Raw genomic sequence first — 23,658 nt, 5'->3', positions numbered from 1 at the left:
CGGGGTCCTGCTGATATTTAATGAAGGAATTAGAATAAATCTCAAAGAGCAGGCTAGGAGCAGTGACACTTGGTCTCTTTATCCAGGGGAATTAACAGGCTTTCTGGGTGCAAATGTGCTAGATCCAGCAAGATCCAGGTGCCGTAGAGGTGTATTTGTGTAGCTCTGGCACTAGGATGTGTGGATTTTTCTGGCCAAGTAGGAACAGCAACAAGTGCCCCGTCTGGGAATCTGGGAGCAAACAATGGTGGGATCCTGCAGCCCCCACTGGACACGTTTTTGTGGTGCTACACGAGCTTGCAACAGGGGCTGGGTTTTTTGGCTGCGCTAGGACCTGCTACATTCCCCCCTCTGTTTAGACAGTAGAATTGCGGGGGAGGGGGGCTGCTGAGATTAAAAATTGACACGATCCAGGCACCAACTACCTGGGCCAGCCTGCACCGGAGTCCAGATTTTTCCAGTGAAGTAGGCGTGGCTACACTTATTTTCTATTTAGATTGTACAGGGTGGAGCTTGGGGCCAAAAATCCCAAGATCCAGCTCGATGCAGGGGGCCGGTCTAGGTTTTTATGGCACTGGTGCCCCTGAGTCGGGGACGTTTTGGTGCAGGAGGGGGGAGACTTGTGCCCAGTTTAGGAATTAGCCTTTGGAAGCTGCGGGTCAAAACTTGGCTAGATCCAGGAGGAACCCACGTGTTGGATCCGGGTTTTTTGCGGCACTTGTGCCCTGGGGTACATCGGGGCTGGGTTAATACTGGTCCAGCAAGAGTCACTCGACTTGTTCTCTGTGCCGATGGTGCAACTGGAGCAGGGGGAGGGTCAACAATTGGCAGGATCTGCCCGGCTCCGGCTTTTACCTTTTTCCAATTGGTTCCCATCAGACATCGCTGGGCACAGGGCTGCCTCCCCAGCTTCCACTGGCGGGGGGCGTGTGTGCGTGTGAGTGGGAGAGCGCGCAGCGGGGAGATCATCGCCCTCCGAAGCCGCATTAGAGCTGTTCCCAGCGGGGGGAGCTGGGCGGCCGCTAGACGCCAGGCGAGGAGCAGTTTGCCCCGCCGCGCTGCCAGCCCCGCTGCCGCCGGAGCTGCCTGCGTGCGGCTGCTGGGGTGGATTTGCGAACCGAGCTCTCCCAACCTCTGGCCAGCCGGCGCCTCCTCTTCAACCAGCCAAGTTCCCACGGCGGTTCTCTGTGGTTCCCACGGGCGGTTCTCTGTGGTTCCCACGGTTCTCCGCGGTTCCCACGGCCGTTCTCCGCGTGGGAAGCGCCTCGCGGGGCTGGGGACCACTCGGGGCAGCCTCCTTCGCCCAGCATCCCTCCGCTGCCCGCCCGGGCCAGGCTGGACCATGCACCTGAACAGCACTTCTTCCTCCGCGGCGTGCCACTTCCCCCTGCAGCCCGGGCTGCCGGCGGCCGGGAACGTCTCCAACAGCTCGGAGCCCTACTCCAGCTGGCCGGACGAGGAGGATCTGGATGTCAACACCGACATCTACTCCAAAGTCATGGTCACGGCCATCTACCTGGCTCTCTTCCTCGTGGGCACCCTCGGCAACTCCATCACCGCCTACACCCTGGTGCGCAAGAAGTCCCTGCAGAACTTGCAGAGCACGGTGCATTACCACCTGGCCAGCCTGGCGTTCTCCGACCTGCTCATCTTCCTCCTGTGCATGCCCGTCGAGCTGTACAACTTCATCTGGGTGCACCACCCCTGGGCCTTCGGGGACGTGGGCTGCAAGGGCCACTACTTCCTGCGGGACGCCTGCACCTATGCCACCGCCCTCAACATCGCCAGCCTCAGCGTGGAGCGGTACATGGCCATCTGCCACCCCTTCAAAGCCAAGAGCCTCATGTCCAGGAGCAGGACCAAGAAGTTCATCAGCTGCATCTGGGTGGCCTCTTTCCTGCTGGCCATTCCCATGATCTTCACCATGGGTGAGATATACGGCCGGGACCAGCAGCCGGACTCTCTGATCTGTACCAGCATCGTGGAAATCTCGACCCTTAAGACTGTCATTCAGGTGAGTTCCCCTGTTTTCGTTTGTTTTCCTTGCATGCTAAGAGCAGGCTGCAGGTAGCCGCGCTGGAGATCAGTGATCGAGAAGGTGCTTTGATTGATTGATTGGGTTTTTTTTAAACCTAGCAGCTGCTAGTGTTCCTAGAGACCTGCACTACAGAGCACGGTCACTCACCGACCTACCCTGGATCAGGCTGTGTGGCAAGCCAGGGCAAGAGCCGACAGAAGAAGCTGGCAAAACTTTGTAGATCTGCTCTGTGCAGGGCTCAGCATTAGGTCCCCCTTTGCATTCGTGTGGCAGAGGGTAAGTGCCCTGAAGTGGTCTCTGGAGAAGAGAAAGTGGTGCTATTCCAAATGAACATGTGCTTACTTTTATTGCAGGCTGGTGGGGTGGGGGGAGAAGGAAAGTAACTGACATACTGACCCCTTTAGAGCTTCAACAGTTATCCAGAAGTCGGGCTTGTTCTGGGAACAAAAGCATCCCATCCCTCCTGTGCAGTGTTTGTGCAGAAAAGCAGCAAAGGTCTTCTCTGAACTGTCACGGGGCTGGATTCTGATCTTGCGTTGGTGTAAATGAGGAGTAACTCCGCCGAAGCCGATGGAATTACATCCCGGCAAATCCAGGTGTTGCTGAGATCAGAATAAAATCCAGCCTCTGCTTGAGCCAAACTAGCCTCTGGCCACTGCACTTCAGCAAGTAGCAGAAAGGGTTTCTAATGTCCGCACGGGTGACTTGGCTCTCTGTAAATTCCGGGGAAAACCAGGTCAGTTCCCAATTTTACTAATGTCCCCAGTGCTCAATGCTGTCATTGTAATGGGGGCCAGATCCTCAGATAGTGTAAACGGGCAGAATTCCATTGCATGAGGACTTGGCCTCACGTGTCAGGTATGTTACTGTTTTAAAGTAGTAGTTAGCCCCTGGACTAAATAAAACCCCACGCCTTTCCTCTGACTTTTCTGAGTTCTGTATATTTCTCCTGCTCCTGCTGCAGCTTGTCATGGTATCCAGGAAACCTGCATTTCCTTTCTTCCAATCTTCAAATTACATTTCTCTTCTGGTATCATCATATTTCCTCCCTATGGCAACAGAACAGAATTTCGCAGAGGCCAAATCCTTACCTGGAGTAAATCAGAGTAGCTCCTTTTGACTTCAGAGGAGCTCTGCCAATTTACACAACTGAAGATGTAACACTCTGCAGTGTGTGGAATGGAATGCAGAATAACACAGTTTAGTCAGTGTTCTGTTTTCTTACGCACATTTTACTTTTGCTGTTTTTGTGGGATTTCTAACTCTTCAGGGATATTTATTTACTGGAGCAATATGCCTGAACATGTAAGAAAACTGGATATGAACTGGAAGTGAGAAATCAGCCGGTGTAGCTTTTCTATTGAAGCCAGTCTCAGATCTGAGAACTTTTCAGGGTCTTGTCCTTTAGACATAATTTTTTAGAGGTGTGGGAGTTAATCTCTAGCCAATTAGAGTTTAAAAGAGTGTATAACAGTATGTTCACTAAATCTTTTCTTTTTTAAATGCTCTTCAGAGAGGGAATTATATTCAGTGAAATGGAAGCAAATCAGCACCCTTTCTTCCACTGAAGAGGGCTGAGATATGTATGCGGAGAAGAAAACTTAGTGTAGTACCAAAACTTTCATCTTCAGATCAGGCAGCCCATTTTTTTGTTAGGTAGCTTGTGGAATTCTCATGTCAGTTACTGCCCAGTGCATTTATCCCAACTTCGTCTATCAAGAAGGAGATTCAAGCTATCTCTAATGGGAGACAAGTGCAGCTGAAGTCCAGATATCTTGTGTTTTAAATCATCCTCTGTTTAGGATTAAAATGGCATCCAATGGCTGGTTGTGGGGCTGAGAAGGTGGGTTTATCTCTTAATGTGTCTCTTCAGAGATTACAGACGAAATACATTTCTAAACAACTTTAACCATCATTGTTTAATATATATCTTGGAGCTGTATAAAATCAGTGTTGTATTATTCCAAACATGAAAGTGCAGGGGCATTAATTTTTTACACAATAAAAAATGCATAACCTTGTGTGCTCTAGCTGACCAGTGTGGAAAAAGCTTATATTTCGTCTTGTGGTTTTATAATTTCATTTGTGCACTAATTTAAAAAACTAAGAGGACATAATGGCAACTTGTAATGTAAAACCGCAGCAGGCTTCCTATTCATTGCTGTAGCACATCAGCTTTCCCCTTCTAGGGAGCTAGATTTAAATGCTGCTTTGCTCATGCAAGAAAGGTGGTGGTTTAATGGCAGTTTAGTCCCTTTTAAACACACGATAAAGCAGCAAGCAGTTCTTCACTATACGACGCTAGTACAGAAAAAAACTCAGGACTGAACAAGTAGAGATATTGCAAGTCAGGCTTGCAAATCATTAATCAAGTTGAGTGGCACAGTATGTTACAGTGTATTCCCTCACAACATACAAGTCTGTGGCCTTGGGCAAGTCACTTAACTTCTCTGTGTATCGGTTTTCCAGCTGCGAAATGGAGATAATGATATTGTGCTTATTAGAGCTGGGTAAATACTTTTAAATAAATCACTTTTCCTGTCTGCAAGCAGGTTATGATTTTCTTGAACTTGTTCATGATTCAATTAGTTTTCAAATATTTGTTGTAAATAGATTTTTGTCTTGCATCCGGCTTGCAAGCAATCAGTTGAAACTATTCCATAATCAGAAACCAGTTTAAGCTGTGTTGAATATCTCTGATTGGACACACAGGTACACAGTATTGTGTACACTGTTTCCTGATTGCATAAACATATCTCTGAGTCAATTTCTAGAGTGAATATTGGCATGTATTAATTTAAAATCTGCTTTCTGCAAATATTTGTCAATATTTGCTTAAAATTTTCAGTTTTTGGCAAACTTTCCCGCAAATAAATTAGACTATTCATGAACATAATGAAACAGCAGATGAAGGGACACTAGATAGGGAGGGCTCTGAGTTACTACAAATAATTCTTTCCCAGGTATCTGCTCAGGGTCTAACTGATTGCCGTATTTGGGGTTGGAAAGAAATTTTCCCCCAGGTCAGATTGGCAGAGACCCTGAGGGTTTCTTACCTTACTCTGCAGCATGGGGCACAGGTCACTTGCAGATTTAAACTAGTGTAAATGGTGAATTCTCTGTAACTTGAAGTCTTTAAACCATGATTTGAGGACTTCAGTAACTCAGCCAGAGGTTATGGGTCTATTACAGAAGTGGGTAGGTGAGGTTCTCTGACCTGCAATGTGCAGGAGGTCAAACTAGATGATCTCAATGGTCCCTTCTGACCTGAAAGTCTATGACACCATGAATATTGGTTCAACTTACAGAAAGTCTTTAGCGTATGCACTATGCTTTCACACTACTTAATTTAGAAGGCTTTACTGAAGGTTAATTAGTTAATCTTTTTATAGTAATTCAAACATGCTCTGTAAGGGAGAAATAATAATAATAAATGCATCAAAAGTAATACATTAGATAAACTGTCTGGTATAAATGTAGGTGGAGGGCTTGAATTAGCAGTAATGCAAGACTTTAAACTCGACGCATCATGCCTTGAAGGGGTAAACTCTGTAGAGCCTTTGATGTTTAATCTTCTAGAATTGTGATGTTTCCCAGTTTTATATATCTCCATCTTTGCAGCTGCTTATGCTTATAACCTTGCGTGTATCTTCATTGACCAGCCTTCAGGCTGTTTGTCAGTCCAGTGCATCTGGCTTGTATTTCGGCCTCAGTCTTGAATTTGGCAACAAGCATTAAGTACATTGGAGCTACATTATTTAGGTCTGTTTAATGCTTTAACTGAAAGCCATCCTCTAACTGAAACTGCAGCCAATTTTTCACATAAACTAAAGCACCTCTCAAAGCCATTTCCACACAGGGAAATTGATGTTTTGATGCCACTTCAGCTGAAGTGGAGTTTTGATAGCTACTCACCGTGGTGGTAATAGGGATGTTTGGTCTGCTCATTTGCATGTTAATACCCAGAATTCTTTTGGCTATTTCATGGCACTGCTGTTGTCCATGGGTCTGACTTTCAAAAAAGGCAGGCATGTAACTGAAGAAGGAAAAAAGTATGTGAAACTGGGTACCAAATGCAGGCCTGACTGGTGTGACTATGTGCAAACTTGTAGTCACACTTGATGAGCAATTGCAAGATTTGTACATGCAATCATTAACTTCAAGTGTGCATTAGCTAATTACACAAACATTTGTACACATACAGTTGTGCATCTAACTCAGTCAATAATCAGGCCTTGTATTTACCTGTGCTGATATAGTCTCAAAGTCACTTTGCTTTCGGTCTTTGTAAAAGAAGGCTGTATTTTTCCTCACAGTGGGACAGCTCTCCCATGATACTCTGCACGCATATTGAGCTGGCCGAGAGATCTGTCATTCCTGCCAGCAGCCCCCCCAGGCCTCCTCCACATATGTATGTGCTGCCTGTGATCATCTCTGATCTTAAAAGGGATGGAACAGCCCAGACCCCAGATAACAGTTGTTAGGGAAATCCCCACCTCCATCCCCTTTCAACTCTTCCCCTTTTGCTGGACAGGAGGTATTGTGCCTTGTGCTATTTACACAGCAATAGTAATATTAAGAAGCTACACAGGCACAGCTGACTTCCAAGTAACCATGTCTACACAAACATGCCAGGCCTGGCTATGCATAATATATTCTGCTGCTTGGGCCGATTTCTAGCAGCTTCTAAAACATAGAACATGGAGGTGTCGCTATAGGGCTTGGAAACGATTCAAGGGATGCTCCCCTATTCCTATGCACTACAAGGGGGGAAACCCCTAAAATCTAAATGGAAAAATCTTTGCCCGAAGGAGGACATGAGGCTGCGATGCCTACAGCAGCGGTAAAGCCAGCAGTCCAACATCTCGACCCACAGCCCTGCCCTTTCCTCGCTTAGAAGGGAGACAGGCAATGCACACGTGCAAGAGAGAGAGAGAGGGCTGGGTGCACAGACGGCTCTCTCTGCAGCCCTCGTGTACATCTTGGTGAACTAATGCAGATGCCGGGGGCAGCAGCACGTAGAGCTGCTCTCATGATACAACTGAAGTATAATCACTTTTTAAAGCAATGCAGGAACGGTGTATTGGTCTGGAGAAATCAATGGGGTTTGTAAGGCAAGCATAACAGGTCCTGAATGATGAAAACCTCTTCTCAGCCTTCGGACTGACTTCAGCCTGCTTCCTCCTGTAGGGATGACTGCAGTTCACTGTGACCAGATGTACAGTATCTGACACACGTGGATGTGTCAAATATTTGCATGGACAGCTGGTATAAGCTCCCTCGTTAAAACACATAGCGACAGACCATGAGCAGCTGTCAAATGGTGTCATTCCATCGATTTCCACAACCTGGCCTATGTGTGGCCGTATTGGAAGGGCTCAGCACAGTTGAAAAGGTGTCCGGCAAGATGGCTGTGCAACGGGGGGCAAAGAGCTGAATTTCTAAATGCTCGGCTGCTCTGAGACATGAGAGAAGTGGTGCGGAGCGATCTCTCAGAATGCACACGTGTTTACATCACCTGTTTCTGATGTAGGGAGCTGTTCTGTGACTCCTCAAAGGTTTTGGCGGGCAGTTATAGTAACGCAAAGGCTCAGCTCTCAGCCCCACAATCCTTGTATGGAAGTCGTTTGCCTATCTCTCCAAATTCCTTGTTTATTATGTGTCACAGTGTCTGCTGACTGTTAAGGTACTTGGTACAGTACAAAAGAAGAGACTTCATAACTGATCATTCTGTTTTATTTCCTTCTGCTCTCCACTTCATGCCTGTTTCGGGGTCCCCTCAGGGGAACTTAATGAGTGAAACTGGAGAAAGTGAATCAGGTTTCAGGAAAGACCTAGATGGGTAAAGAACTAGAGAATCAGCAATACAGGACAGAGTCAGGAGAGCCTAAGCGTGGCCCCTAGTTATGTTCATCAAAGTTATGTTGTCTGCAGCTCTGCCGTCCTGCTGCATCTCTTATTGCTAACGAAACTCATCACTTCCTGGACTCTGTGACCCAGCCCAAATGCTACCCGGCCTCCGGCCTTCAAGTCTCTCATCTAAAAATGCATTTCTTCCGTGAGGCCTGTAATTAAACCTCAGCCCTCCCTTATTATGAGCACTGCAATTGATCTCAGTGCAGCCAATACACTCTATATTTACATAGGGAAGGATCCTGGCTGAGATCTTGAACTGACACAGGAACGTTCAGCACAGAGCAGGAGTGAGTGTATGCAGAAGTGGTGGTTTTGACAATTGCCACCCACCGCCCTCAGCCCAGAAGGGCCATTCCAGCAGCCGGGGTGCAATGGCTTCCCAATCAGATCTCCTTTTCCTCTTCTCATGTCCCCCCAAGGCTGGCAGCCAGAAGAGAGTTCCTGGAAGAGCAGCTGTGGTGACTCCACACTAGAGCCACAGGAAAGGGTTTTTTTTCCCATCCCACAAGAATTTCTTCACGTTAAATAAAGAAACAAACAAAGAAATCTTATTCTGCATCTGGATAAAACTGGGACTATTTGAAGTTTTTCAATGAAAAACCAGAGAGGGATAAAGAGACGTCTACCCGCACACTAGTCAATAGCCTGGTGGCGCAGGCTCTCTCTTGGATGTGGGAGACCCAGGCTCAAGTCCCTGTTATGAATCAGGCGGGGGTGTATATCTCCTGCTATCTCCTTCCTGCCACGGCGCCCTGACGTTCCGTCCTGGACCCGAGAAACCTTCTCTGACAAACTTTCATCAAACCTGTGAATTCCCTTGAAAAGTTTCAGTTTTCACTGATTGGCCTTTTCCATCGAAAAGCCTTTTTGTTAAATTTCCAACCAGCTCTGCTCTCCGCCATCTGAATAGCCCGTCTAGAAGGGGAATCCTCCGGGGGCTGGGTGAGGCAGGCAGGCTCGCTCTGGTGGAGCGGCACAAAGCTGGCCGTTTTCTTCTCTTGGTCAGCAAAGTGCCATGCCTACATAGGGCGCTGTGTAAATAAGATGCCACGGGTGATGGAAGCTCTCCACAGTATGTAGAAATAGCACCACTCAAACAACATGGTCAGGTTCTCCGCATTTACACTTGTGTCAAACCAGAGTAACTCTATAACTTCAGCACAGACTGAGATGAATGCCCCCACTGTCTTGTCCTTGGATTAGCATAATGTTTAGTTTTAAAACATTAGTGATATTAAAAGTAAATTACTCACCACTCTTACATGCAGCAGTGGGAAACAAAACCTGTTGTAGAAAAGTTTTCTGTCACCTAGGCTTGGTCTACATGCGGTTAAGGGGCTGATTGATTTTTTTTTTAAACTTAATTAGTTACACCGGTACAACTCCTAGTGTGGATGTAGTTATACCGGTATAAAGCCATCTTTATACTGGTTTAGCTTCCCATATGGGAAGAGCTATATAAAGCACCATTATCCTGATAGAAATATGTCCAAACTAAGGAGGTTGCACAGTTTATCTAGTCTGCGACAGCTAAAGTGGTCCATCTTTTGTGTATAGGCAAGCCATGGGGCTTGATTCTTCACTGGCTTGCATCTTACGTGGTCATGTCCAGCACGGCACTTAAGCACTTGTTTAACTTTAAGCCCATGAATTCAATGAGACTGATGTAAACGCTTAATTGCTCTGCTGAGTAGGCATGGACCTCTGAACTGGGGCTTTCCACCTGTCTGAAGCGAATGCAGAGTGGGGTAAAATGCTATCAGTGATACAGACAAAGTGAGAATTCAGATTTGTTAGCATTTTGCACTCTCTCTTGTTGGTGCAAGCCATTCTGAAAGGTGTAGGACAGTGAAAGATCTGGGTCAGCGATTTGAATTCTTCCTTTGGATAATAAAACATTTTGTTAAGCAGAGAATTAAAAATGCGAGATGTCTGCTCCTCAAAGCAACCACATCAACAAAGGCAGTTGATCTGCATTGCCATGTGTTGCATTAGCCAAGAATGACTAATCCTGGCCCCTTTGCGCCACAGCCGTCCTGATAGCTGGATCTAAATTAAATAAACTCATGCTTTCCTTTTTATGTAACCACTTGGTTTGCTGTTATGGCAGTTCTTACATAATATTTTTGTATTGATCTTCATTCATTTGATTTCTCTTTTCCAAGATGTCAGCTGTAGGGAATAAAAGAACAAGGAAATGTTGTGGCAGATCAATTTAGTTGTTAGGTTTTGCTCCGACTGACCGTTTGCAAAAAAGTGGAAAAGATTAAGTTAATCTACTGGCTCCTCTGCACAAGAAAGAAAACCCTGCAGCTGGCTTTAATCTTCTTCGGGATAATTTAAAACAGCTATTTAATTGTCTTTCCCCCACCCCTCCCTGAATAGATTTTTCGCTGGTCTCTGTACAGCATCTGCTTGAGCCAAACAGATGGCACTTGCACTTGCTGACATTTAGAAATACTTCTCTGTTTCCTCTGCCCTGGGCATATTCTGATGCCTATCAAATGGGTAACGTTCCTGACATGCACCAGAGTTAATCTGTGCAGATATGATATGGTGCTGGATTCGCTTCCATCTGGTAGTCGTGGTGATGGAGCATGCTGGTGTGATATCTGGCAGGGAAGAGCTTTTTGGGCTCTTTGATATTTATTTGTGCGGGATGTAATTTTTACAGTTGCCTCCCAATATTGACATCTTTACACTTCCTCACATTAAACCGATCAAATCCTAGTTCTAGCATTACTTTGAACATCATATATGAAATCTTTCACGTTGTTTCTTTGATGGGCAAGGAAAAAAGGGCTGCCCATTCTTCATGTTCAGCTAGAGACACTTCTGAATTTCATCCATTCCTCCACACAGCAGGGTCTATCCCAGCAGAGGATATAGAAATCTTGGGATCTGCAGTAGGGGAAGTGGGGGGGTCTTTTGAACCTCAAGTGTTCATGGCAGTTTTCAAGTAATTTTACTGCCTTATAGGTGCAATGGAGTCAGTCACTGCAGGGCTACCATGGGGAGGTAATGAACCATGTCTTACATTTCCTATTCAATGGTGTAGAGAAAGTAAATAAGGAACTGCTATTTAACTCCTTCTCATAACATAAGAACTAGGGGTCATCAAAAGAAATTAACAAGCAGCAGGTTTAAAATGAACAAAAGGAAGTATTTCTTCACACAACGCACAGTCAACCTGTGGAACTCCTTGCCAGAGGATGTTGTGAAGGCCAAGACTATAACAGGGTTAAAAAGAGAACTAGGTAAATTCATGGAGGATAGTTCCATCAATAGCTATTAGCCAGAATAGGCAGGGATTGCTGTTTGCCAGAGGCGGGGAATGGCCGATGGGATGGATCACTTGAAGATTACCTGTTCTATCCATTCCCTCTGAAGAATCTGGCATTAGTCACTGTCAGAAGACAGGACACTGGGCGAGATGGACCATTGGTCTTACCCAGTATGGCTTTTCTTATGTTCAAATCAGATAGGTGATGGGTTACAAATCTGCATCTGGAAGGATTTTGTTCAGCCACCTTCCTGAGTGTCTTGTATGCCCGACGTTGCATGAGCAAGTGTTACACTTAATCCCCTTCCCTGCCCCCTAAAGGAATGCTGCTGCCTGGCAAACGCTCCCTTGTACTTCAGCATCTGTAAAGATGTTAATCTGGGGGCAAATTTTAAAGATTAAGTTCTATGAAATTAAACATCGAAGATTCAGTGTGCTTTTTGGGGTCTTTGATATTTAATTTTACATATGCGTCCCAATACCCTTCAGACCCAGCAGGAAACTTTCTAAAGTCAGTGTCTACACTGTTGGATTAGGCTCACTCTCCACTAGTAGCCTAAAAATTACCCATTTTCTAGACTTTAAATAATAGTATGAGATAGGGATCGTGTAAGGGAGACATTTTCAAAAGGGCCCTTCCTTTCCTGTGGCCACCTCTGCTTGTGGCATCCCTTTGTGTGCACAAAACTGCTCCTTATGGCCTGTTTGCATGCACAGTTGCAGGTTTTTTGCATGGGAAATACATGTGTTATAGCTGCATTTTCAGAGCGTACATTGACCATTGAGTCTGGATTGCAAGGTTTTCACGGATTCCAACATAACGATTTAAAAAAAAAATCCGGGTTTTAAATCTAAAAATAACGAATGGGTCAGGTTTCTGAGCACCTCTGAGCTTGCTTCTCCACTGCCCCGCTCTTTGCATCATCATTTATGCCCCTCCAAAGTGAGTGCAAAAGTCTGTCTGATCTGGCGCCATTTTTTGTCCACTTTCACAGGTGTAAATGGCCAACACCAAGTGCCAGGCAGTGGAGAATCCATCCCCATTTGTGCAGCTGCGCGTGCATAATTTACACACACAAATGCAGTTGCGTGGGCAATTTTACCTGAACATGTGAAAATCCAGCCCTTGCGTGAATTATCATTTATCTGAGGACTGCACACAGATTGAAAAGGAAACCTTCTCAATCCATTTTTTCCTGTGTGTGGTTCTTATCTCTTCAGGTCCCTATACCACCCTCTCCACCTTAGTAGCTGAGCACTTTCCAGAAGTGCAATAAGTGACTTGTCTAATGTTTGGCACTTGTGGGCCTCTCTTTCTTTTGCTGTGGGGAGAGAACAAGCTCTTGCAGAACTGTCTGATCAGACCAGGCTGAGAGTTGCCTATTATGATGTTGTGTGACAGTTTGATTTTTACAGAGATCTTTCGTAGGGAGGAAACCGGAGGCAAACCTACAGCTTTTAACACGTGCTTTGAATGGCCTTTGCTGTGATAACAATCCACTGCCTCATTGCTTCCTGTGGATGGCATATTTTTATCTCCTTTTAAAGAGTCAAAAACATTGGATTAAAACACTGGTAATAAAATGAGTTGACCTGATGAGTTATTCAGGGAAAAAAACAAGCCACGGGTGCTGTTTTGGATAGGGGGCTGTTGGCTTTTCTATAGATAGCAGTAGTTGCTGCCCCATCTGTTTGTTCCAGATTTGCTGCTTAGGTTCTCAGCATCCACCCCAACTCTCCCACTGACAGGAGAGAAACTGCAGAACCTTCAGCAAGCCTCCACCTCTTCATCCCGTGTGCCCCTGCTACAGGGCTCCGCCAGTGTTACTCGTAAGCATCTCCCCACCCTTGGCATGTCACACGACCAGTCCCATTTTAAGCTTGTGTCTTCTAGTGATGCGCTCATCTGACTGAGGATCTCTGTCGTTGTGAGGGACAAACATAGCCGCACGTGTCGCAAACACACAGCACTACTCACTATTTCTTTCTCAGGTAGGTAAAGGGTGCAGTGTTTAACAAACGTTTCAATCCCTCATGTCATCCTAGCTGGGGGATTGAAGGGGCTGAGTTTTACCGGGCACTGCTCATGCTGCATACTGAGTGGTGATGTGCGTTTTCGCCTGTGAATAGACACAATGGCGGTAAAATGCGCCATGGCGAGCTGACACTTTGAAAGCCATTACTTTTGACACTTGGGTTGCGTGTAGTTGCGTGCTGTGTTGTGGCAGCTGGGAAGAGATCACAATGGCTGTGAATGCCAAAAAGCTCATTCAAACTCATGGAGAGACACAGGGATGTAAAAGAGTGATAGATTTATTGGAACTTCTCACAGGTGCTCTGCTGAACCTCATAAAACTGGCCAGAGGCAAAAGGAGCTGCTCTGTAACCCCTTTATTTCAAAACACAATTTCCAGCTGATTGTGTTGATTTTTTTGAAGGCCTGTATAGAAGCTAAATTCAGACCTTCCTTGAAGGGAGGAAAGAATTAACAGCTCACTTCACTACACAGTTCAAAGCCACTTCTGCAGCATTGTGTTCTGTACATAAGCCGCTTGCAAATTTCATTCATTCAGTAGAGCACAAGTCAACATAAGTTTATTTTTTCACCGCTGACGGCCACTTAGTGAGGTAAGTGGATTACCTGCCACTTTCTCTTTATGCTACTCCTGGAATACTCCGTGTCCTGCTTCAAGAAGCTAATCTATTGTGTTCTGTGCTGGCTGGTTCCTGGCTGCAGCTCTCCTTTACCAGGCTTGCAATCCAGTTTCAGCAAGTCTGAAATAGATTTTGTCGAAGGATATTTTTCCATTGCCTTCATTGTTTAACAGAGGCAGAAGTAAGGTTATGGCTTGCAGTAAGATGAAAGCTCTCTGCACCGCAACACATCCACCAGTAATCCAAATATTTACTCATGTAGTTTAATGGGAGCAGCACGAAAATCACAGTGAGGGTGAAGGCAGCTCATATTTGACCATTAGCGGAATAGTCTTTATATAACAGATGCATTTGGTAAATTTTGTGCTGCCAAAATTATAACAAGGTGGTATCCTCAAGCATTTTCCACCTCCATGGTGGGTGATGTGACATCTGCTGCACAAAACACTCTGCTTCCCTTGACCAAAATATTCTTCACTTAGATACTTGTTCTTTTTACACTTCATTCTTAACCAATTCCTGTGCACACACCTCTCTGCATGGAGCCATTCTAAAGGGTTGGGAAAAGTTAGTGAGGTGATTCTTTGGAATATGTAGTGATGTGACAGATGTAAATACTAGGGATTACGTCTCTATTTCCTAGTATTCTGAAAGGGAGAAATTTGGTGGTGGAGTGCACTAAGGTTGAATTGCTCATAAAATAATCCTCTGCAAATTGCATAAATACTCTAGGCCTGCTTCTTTTCTCCTACTGGTATTATACCAGTGTAATTCCATTAACTGCAGTGCTGCATATGGTGACCAGAGCTGGCCGAGGGGGGAGTTTCTCCTGCAAAAAAAAAAAAAAAAAAAAAAAAATTTTTTGTTTTAAAGATTATCAGGTTTCTTTGAATTTTTTCCCCCAGTTTTCAGCAACTGAAACTTTTTTTCATTTCATTGAAAAATGTCAGGTTTGGGATTTTCCAATGAAAACTCTGGAAATGTTCACAAGATTTCCCATTTCCTAGAGAAGCGATTTGCTGTCAAGTGTTCGGATGGAAATGTTTCAGGCAGCTGTAGGGTTAAGGCATAGTGCCGTGCATTAAAAATCAATGGGACACATCCCAGCCGGTGCAAATCAAAGCTCTGTGGGAGGCAACAGGACTAGGGACATCATTGACTTAAGTGGTGTTACTCCTAGATTAAAACGTTGTAATTGACAAGAGAGACAGGCCCTGTGCTATTGAATAATTGTTATCAGAGAGAAACCATTTTCAGGAGAAGCATCATTGCCTGCCTTCTCACCATTCAGAATTTACACCCATCCAGTGAATTTACATTTCCCCCCTCCTCCCCCCCATTGCACCTTCAGCTGTCAATTTCTTTCATAAAACCTTCCAGTTGTCTCACTGCCAAATCCATTTCTATGAGTATATACACAACAGAGGAAGAGGCATGCTAGCCCAGATTTGGGAGTAAGATGAATCCTCTCCCATTTCCCAGCCTCTCTCTACAATCCCCTTTTGTGCATTTCACTCAGTTACTCCCCTTGGAGAATACAGATGGAATCCAGGGCCACTGCTGTTAGAGGTAGCACATAATCAAGAGGAAAATGATTTGACCTTGCTTTAGAAGATTCTTCTCCTTCTGCAGGAAGCCCTTTGATTCTCACTTTTGCTTTGAAATGAATGCTGTGGCTTACTGTATGCTGATGACAACTCAATAAGTCTTCAGAGCAATTTTTTGAGGGCTTCTGTGCATGGATTCTGGACATATATTGACTCAGTTCCTCCTGAGCCTTGTGTGGCAACTCATTCAAAAGGAAATACTTTTCTACAACACATAATCCACCTTTCCTGACATAAGTTGTAACAGGGGCCAAGAAGGTTAAAAAAAGATTGGATATTTCAGGCTAATCAGTCAACAGCTAATTAGATGGGATAATAGTTATTAGATTGGATAATAAATCTATGGCTGAGGGCATAAACTAACAAATCTTTGAGACTAGAAAGAAGCTTCCCCTATAAGCAAGTTACTCCAGGATTGTCCACTCTGGAATATCTTGCACCTTTCTCAAAGCAGAGAAAGCCTAGAGGACCAAATGCACCACTAGTCTACCCCAGTCAGGCAATTTCTATTCCACAATCGAATTTCACTCTTTTGCATTTTTTGATCATATTGTGCAAGGTTAGAATGTACCCATTTCAGTCATTTTCTGTAAGCACGTCGTATTTTCCAACCCTATATCTATTCTTTAGGGCAAGCTGTCCACTGGAGGCATTGGTTAGGCAAGTGGAGAGCTGGGAATTCTGCTTTTCTGCTGCACTGTGTTTTATTACTTCATCCTCCCAACCCATTTGTCTGGTTGTATCCTGTATGACGTGATTGTGATCTGTGGAGTAGGAAGGATGGTCTGGTACTTACGGCAGTAGTTTAGGACTTGGGAGAGCTGGATTCAAGTGTCTGCTCTTCCTTTGTGACCTTGGGCAAGTCACATAGCCTCTCTATGCCTCATTTCCCCATCTGTAAAATGTAAGAGCTATTATCCCCTTCACATTTGTGTTGTGAGGTTAGGTACATTAAACAGCGTGAGGTGGTCAGACACTATGGTTATGGCAACCTTTTAAGTTGCCCCTTTGGTATAAGCAGTTAGCCAATATCTGGGTCTTGCAAGATTGTTTCCATTAGGAAAAGAAATGGATGATACGAGTCAGGTATATTCTTTGGTACAATATTGTTTACTTACAAAGAATGTACCCAAAGTCTTGTTCCCATGAACACAGTACGAATCAAATAGGAGACAATTACTTTGCTCTCAGCTTCCAAGTCTGTGTGCCCTCTGCAGCACTGTCTCAGTTCCCTCTTCGGGTCGCATTCACAATTGCTTCTTATTGTCTGCTCCTTTTTCTTCTATAGCCCCATCATTTGCAGTGAGGAAGCACATCAGCCCACATGGCACAGCTTCTCATCAGGCCTTGCTTGGTGGCCCCTTGTATTGGGCAGCGGCTTCTATTGTTTCCCGCTATCTCACTCCCTAAAGGGGCTTAATTGCTCATATCATTTAAGCTGAAAGAAGGGTACTTTGACTGCTTACCTGCTTTAAACTGGTCCATGATTGATATATAGGTCAAAGACCTGCTTGATGACAGCCATTAACCTCTCCCAGCACAACAGGACTTTAGTGTCTTCCCAGCACTTAGCACAATGGGTCCTGATCCTTGATTGGCTTTCCAAGATGCTACCATAATATAAAGAAGAATACAGATGTATGGTGCTGAATAAATAATTAAATGAAGTCTCATTTTATATCTCACATCCCTTCAGGGGAGTATATCTGCCCATGCCGAGTATGAATTTAATAGGTCTATTACTACATTAATATGACTGTTTGATGCCAACAATAATAATAGGATTTTATTTTGTCTGCTGCTTTGAGAGTTTTATTTTATGAAATGCAACTCACATTGACTCTGAAAGAGCATAATTTACTGCTAATGTTCCTTTAATGATTCTTCCTGGAAGGTCCCCTTTCACCCTCTGAAGATAATTTGTACATTATAATTTACTTGTTTCATTCTGAGGAGAAAAGCTGATTGGAAAAGTCTCACCTCCATTTCATTTTTTAACCACTCCATCCTGCTCCCGTGATAGCGTTTGTCACAGCTGTTTGTCCTGACACTGAAAATTTTGAAACTGAATTACCCATCAAGACCTAGCATTGATCTTTTGTAACGTGCTTGTAATGTGATACGGCCCTCTTTATCCTTGGAAGGAAAAGAGAAATAAAGCTCAGCTGTTAGATATTTGACCTCCAAGTGGAAGGAATGGGTGGCATGTAATGCATAAATTACGTGTCTGGCCTGCACATGACAAATGGCAGTAGAGTGAAATTCTGGCACATGCTTCCACCTTTTTGCACCACAGCAGAGCTGGAAAGCTATCTTAACTAGAACAGATAAGATTTTTCCAGCATGGAGAATTCCTGGCTGGCATAGAGAAAGAACAACAGCTTTATTTCCTGTGACATGGGTGTAGGAGAGAAGACACATGTATGGCAGGTGTGTGACGCTCATAAGCAAGCTCCAAGCAGCAAAACAGCCCTGAGACGGCTCTAAGTTATGCTGAGGGACAAACAGGCCTCCAAGTGTCCTGGGAGGCAGAGAGAATCAGAGAAAGGAAGAGGAGGAACTTGAGCAGAGAAGGCCACCCACATAGCAGGACATGTCTGTGTAAATATGATAGTTAATAAGGACTCTGATCCCTTTCAAAGGTGGGTTTTTTGACACTGTTTATCATCTTGGAGTTTATTTTATTGACAAAGACGGAAGCCACACAGATTTACAGCTATACCTGAGGTTGTGGGGATATTCCATAGAGTGGGGGGAGCGGGAGAAGCTTTTTCCCTGACAGGCTGGTTCAAAATAAACCTCTGAAAGCTGCTCAGGGGTGGATTAGTGGGCAGAGCAGAGCTAGACGGTCAGTAGGGCACAGAAATGCAGCCAAAAGCTTGGGCTCAGATCCTGTGGGGAGACGGAGTGACCTCATTACCCCGCCGACCACTCATCCATTACCGCATGGGCTACCTGTAACAATCCATGCCTCTCGCTGCCGCTGTCTTTTAAAAATCGGCCTGACACAACAGCTTTCCTTTTTTCACTCAAATGTGAAATCCTGCCTCTGCTCTCCCACCTGCCACTCTTCACACACACACACACACACACACACACACACACACACACACACACACACACACACACACACACACACACACACACACACACCCCTGATGTCCAAGATAAGGAATCGCTCATCTTGGAGTAGTGAGAGGTTGAAGGACCAATAACTCAGGACTCATCAGGCTAAACACAGAGGCCCTGTTCCAGTGTAGAGCTGAGACACCCTTTCTTTCCAATGGGACATCGCAATTCTCACATTTTGCTAGTCTGCCAGATGTCAGGGCCCTAAAGTCCTGACATAATGGAGATAAGATGAAGGGCTTAGTGTTGGGGGTAGCCTTCCCTCCTTCCCCAAGAACCACACTCCCCCTGCCTTTGTTGGGAATTGGGGGAGCTCAGCACCTCAGGACTGAGCCCCAAAACTGAGACTACAGGCTGAATTCCTCTCTCGCTTATTCCAGTGCCACCTCATTGATTTCCAAGGAGTGAAGTGGAAGTGAGCAGTATTTGGCCCTACGTGAATCCAGTCACAGCTCTTGTTCCAGCACAAACTGCTCCCTCACGTAGCTCTTCACCTAAACCTCAGCCCCAATGAGGGCCCCAGAAACCATGACAAAGGCTCAGCCCCCCTGTCCCCAGCGACTACCCCCGTTATGAAGGATTTTTTTTTTTTTTTTGGTCTTTTTATCAGAACATTAACTTCCTGGTGCTGGAATAGCCAGCCTCCCTCCACCCGCCCCCCCGTAAACAAATGCCCCAGTTTTGATTTGACATTTAACCACTCACCAAAGCCGTTTCTTGCTTCATCTACCTCAGAGGCCAGGAGCATTATCCCTTAGTTACTTACCTAACATAGCCAATAAATTCATAGGAATGCAGTTTTTTAAAAAACACAATGGATTGTTTTACCAACATGGAATGACTGCGTACAGCTCCGTATAAAGAGATATTTAGATTTCAGACATTAAAAACAGATGCATTTTTTCTTTCTATTCACAGCACATCAAGAGCTGTGCCTGGGATACAGGGAAACATGCACATTAAACCACATTTTTAAGGCAGCCTCTAATTTACAATCAATTGCAAGTATGCACAATGATGGGACTTACGCATCTGACAACCTGACTGCCCCAGCCGTAGGCATCTAAATCCTGCTGTTTACATCCACCATTACTGGTGCTCATATCAGAGCCCTGCAATCAATGAAGGAACAAAATCAGCGGTTTTAAAAATGTGGTTTGTAGTTGGTTAATAAACCTGCACATCCATCTCTGGTATTGTTTAATGTGAACAACATTCTGTCCCTGCTGAAAAGTACTTTACAGAGATTAACGGCACAGCTATCATGTTATTAGACTTACTTTTATATAGTGTCATCCGTGTGCATGGTGCTGTAGACAGGAACAAAGACTGATTCCTGCCCTGAAGAATTCTAAATCTTAGGCCAATGTTTTCCAAATGTAGGTGCCTGAAGTTATGCTCCTAACTCCCCATTTAAGCATCTAAATGAAAGGGCCAAGCAACTGCAGCTTCCATGAGATTTACGGGGAGTCCAACAGTGCAAAGAGGGGGAGTTGCCCTAACAGGGCAGGTGGGGGTTCCTCTAGCAGAACAAGGCTGGCGTGACCCACTCTTCCCTCCCAGACAGAGGGACTGCTCCCGGTTTGGCCGGGGATATGGCTAGGGCACAATGTGTTTGGTGATCACAGCCAGTGGAGAGATCCTGAATGGAAGGTTCTGGTCACTGGAATTCAGAACAGCACAGGAGTGGTGCTAGGTAAGCAGAAAAATGCCTTCGTGCAGTCCAGCCAGACCTGCGTGAGATGTTTTCAACAGATAGTGCTGTACAGTGTCTTAGATGGAGCCATCCGGCTACGACCCAGCAAAGTAATTCGCAGTACTAGAATCTCATCCTCCGACCCATCCTCATGAGAGATTTAAATGGGAAACTTAAAAGTAAAATATACTGTGCACTGAGTATGCCATCAACATAGCTGTTCTCTCTAAGTATACAGCCCATTTTCATCTTATACAAGCTGCCGAGAAAATTAATCTGAGACGACGCTAAACATATTCTTATGCCCTGCAATTATCTTTTACTCTTTGGCATGTAGATGTGATGAGTTTGTTAGGTATAATGGTGTGGGCTCTCAACATCTCATTACGGTTTCATTAACAGCTTTTACATCTGACCTCCCGTCTGCTCCCCCTTCCAGCCTGCTAAATCTGCATATCAGGGCTCTGTTGTACCCAAGTAATTCCTGCTTCCAAATAAGAGCGGGGGGGGGGGGTGTCTAATTCACCACTGCCTGTCATTTGCACCAGTGCAAAGCACTAGATGTCTGACGTGGTATTTTGCATCCACTTTCCATGGTCATAAGTGACAAGATGGGTCTCTTACTAATTCACATGCTTGCTTGTAAATAAAGCTGTTCTTCCTCCTTTAACATTTTCTCCCCGCTGAGGAAGGTCCATGCTCACACTTCTCCTAGCACAGTTACTTGGATTCACCAACATTTTGTCTTTCAAAGTGAAGTCGGATGGAGCTTGGGCAATATTAGTAAGTAGTTTAAACCTTTACAGAAAGAACTAGATAACTGTACAACATGTAGGCATGAGGTTACAGGGGCATAGTAACAGCCAGACTGTCTGTGGCTAGTTACTTTATGGGGCTCTCATTACTGGTCGTATGGTTTTCAACTAAAGAAAGCCAGGATAGCAAGAAAAATGGATGCAGAAGTTTCCCAGATTGGGACCACTCTTGTGAGGTTCTGGGTGCTCTCAATTACCACTGACTGGGCAGAGGGTGCTCAGCACCTTATAGTACCAGGCCCTCTTTACAGGTGCTTTCATTCTTGCCCCCACCTCACCACCACCTTTGCTTCCAGTCACCTGCTATAGAGCCTGCTCCTCTTGCACCTTTATATCATCACCTTCAGCGAGCACAGAATTTTTGGAGCAGGTTGAAATGCATTTGCTGGGCTGCACTGTGCCAAAGACAGCTTTACTAAGCCTCACAAACAATGGGGGCTTCCCACATTAATTCTACTGGTTAATCCTTTTTATTCCTCCATGCCACCAGGGCTGCAAAATAGCCCTGCTCAAGCTGCTCACAGCCAGTGAATGTGTCGTGTGGGAGGAACAGCTGTAAATTCATTGCCAGCCAACAGGAGGAATTTTACATGGCATCACCGTATGCCACTCTGCCCTGGGCTGGGATGTATCACTGTTCTCCAGCACAGCACACAGCATCTGCATTGGGCTCCATTGTGCTGAATAAGACAAGGGGGCCTGTTCAGGATGTTGGCATTGCTGCTTACTCTGATACCAGTGGCTGATGATGAGGCAAGCGTTTGCCAATCAAATTGCAGCCCTGCAATAAGAGAGCCACACAACCCAACACACGGGGTCAGCAGGTTAAATGTAACCAGTTACTTGAATCAAAAGACGTATTACTCTGTAAAACAATTGTACTTAGTCATGTTGTTTGTGTTGCAGCAGCACCTAGGAGCTCCCGTCACAGACTCCTAGAATCGTAGGACTGGAAGGGACCTCAAGAGGTCATCTAGTCCAGTCCCCTGCACTTATGGCAGGACTAAGTGTTATCTAGACCAGGACCCCTTCATGCTAGGTGCTGTCCAAACACAGAACAAAGACAGTTCTTTCCCCAAAGAGCTTACAGTCTAAATAATCAGAACAGCAACTCCACTCAGTCCCTAAGATATGCCGGTATCAGTTCTGTCTTCACTACCTAGCATTCTTATAGGGCTTCTCAGCCACAGATCTCAACGCACTTTACAAAGATGGTGAAGAGTTATTTCCATGGGGAAACTGTGGTTCAGCAAAGGTAAATGAGCTGGCCTAGTTAATACGGAGTCAATCTCACAGGTCTCCTGACCCCTGGGCTGATGCCCAGTTTGCGACAGGAGCTTCCATTGTGTCCCAGTGAGAAACACAGCTAAAAGTCACATTGCAAAAGTTCCCGCCTATTCTGGATGGGATGAGGTGCTCTAACAGCCACCCCAGAAGGTTTCTGCTACTACAAAGGGATATGGCCACCAGCAGCCTCCTCTTCTGCTCTGAGATAGGAGTCAGGCCATTGCTGACTCTTTTTAAGGCCCTCTACTGCTTCAGAGCCAGGGTGGGGTGTAAGGCAGTTAGTCACCACCCCTACTCTGGAACAGGAAGGCAGAGCTCTCACAGTCACTGAGATCTCTGCCCTGATCACATACCCACAGTGGATTTAGCATATTGGGCTGTGGAATTGAAGTTAGCTGTGTAACAGCGGGGGAGTAGTAGAAAAGCTTCCTGGTCTACTATATGCTGTCTGAAGTCATCATGCAGTAAAGGAGCTCTCTCTTCTATGCTATCTTAACATCATGACAGATAGGTACGTTCCTACCGGGCAAGATAAGAAAGCATTAGATAACTCTGGCAGCCGTTATCCTAGAATCATAGAACTTATAGGGGAAGAGACCTATTAGATCATCTAGTTAATAACATGCTGAGCCCTTGTTGGGTGCAGTACAAAGTATATAACCATTTCTAACTGGTGGACCATTACAGGCCTATTGTCTCCAAGTTTAACAAAGAAACTTACCGCTTAGACCCCACATGAAAAATTTACAAACAAACAAACTACCTCAAGACAGCTGTTTCAATAGCAAACATAAAACCATTTTGTTACCAGAATTGATATATTTAGGTAGTTCCCCCCTCTGCTTCAGCAGAAACAAAGCCCTCCAACAATCAGACTAAGACTGAAAACAGGTGTGAAAACCCTTTCCTTTTCTAGAGAGTTCATTTCCCACAATTCTCTGCGTCCGAGTGTTTGTTTCCTACAATTCAGCCTGACCCAATCAGTAAGAAGAGCACTCTTTAAATTAAGCCTCCCTAAGGGGGGGTAGATCCCCTTTATAGGAAGTAGGTGTCTGGTAAAGGAATTCCTGTGAACAAACAGACTTTTCAACCAAGCCTGAAGTTATTGTGATAACACCCCACCCTCTCACACAAACAATATCTAAAGCCATATAGTGGGGTTTTAAACAAGCTTGTTGAGATGTATCCACAGAGGTGACTATTCATTTGCATGGGGAAATGGAGTAAGTTTT

General features: G+C 45.1%; 1 protein-coding gene and 1 long non-coding RNA gene across 3 annotated transcripts in view; one reads left to right on the top strand and one right to left on the bottom strand.

The window, feature by feature from the left end:
• The first annotated feature begins 1,342 nt into the window (after window positions 1-1,342).
• Window positions 1,343-23,658, top strand: part of NTSR1 (neurotensin receptor 1) — an 83,729-nt gene continuing 61,413 nt past the window's right edge. The window contains exon 1 of the mRNA XM_067554615.1: window positions 1,343-2,014. Coding sequence (XP_067410716.1) covers window positions 1,343-2,014 — 672 coding nt within the window. The remainder of the gene's footprint in view (window positions 2,015-23,658) is intronic.
• Window positions 13,503-23,286, bottom strand: LOC137157325 (uncharacterized). Of its 2 annotated transcripts, XR_010921060.1 has the most exons (5): window positions 23,235-23,286; window positions 19,657-19,740; window positions 16,966-17,109; window positions 16,296-16,394; window positions 13,503-14,721 (listed from the first exon to the last, which is right to left on the bottom strand). It is a non-coding gene; the product is annotated as an uncharacterized lncRNA (long non-coding RNA). The 2 variants fall into 2 exon arrangements; XR_010921061.1 differs by lacking the exon at window positions 19,657-19,740 and having other exon boundaries at window positions 23,235-23,285.

This window comes from Emydura macquarii, unplaced genomic scaffold, assembly GCF_026122565.2.
Source record: "Emydura macquarii macquarii isolate MOO-44397 ecotype Brisbane River unplaced genomic scaffold, CSIRO-AGI_Emac_v2 contig_1483, whole genome shotgun sequence".
Classification (NCBI taxonomy): Eukaryota; Metazoa; Chordata; order Testudines; family Chelidae; genus Emydura; species Emydura macquarii.
This window is presented reverse-complemented; position numbering and strand designations above follow the sequence as displayed.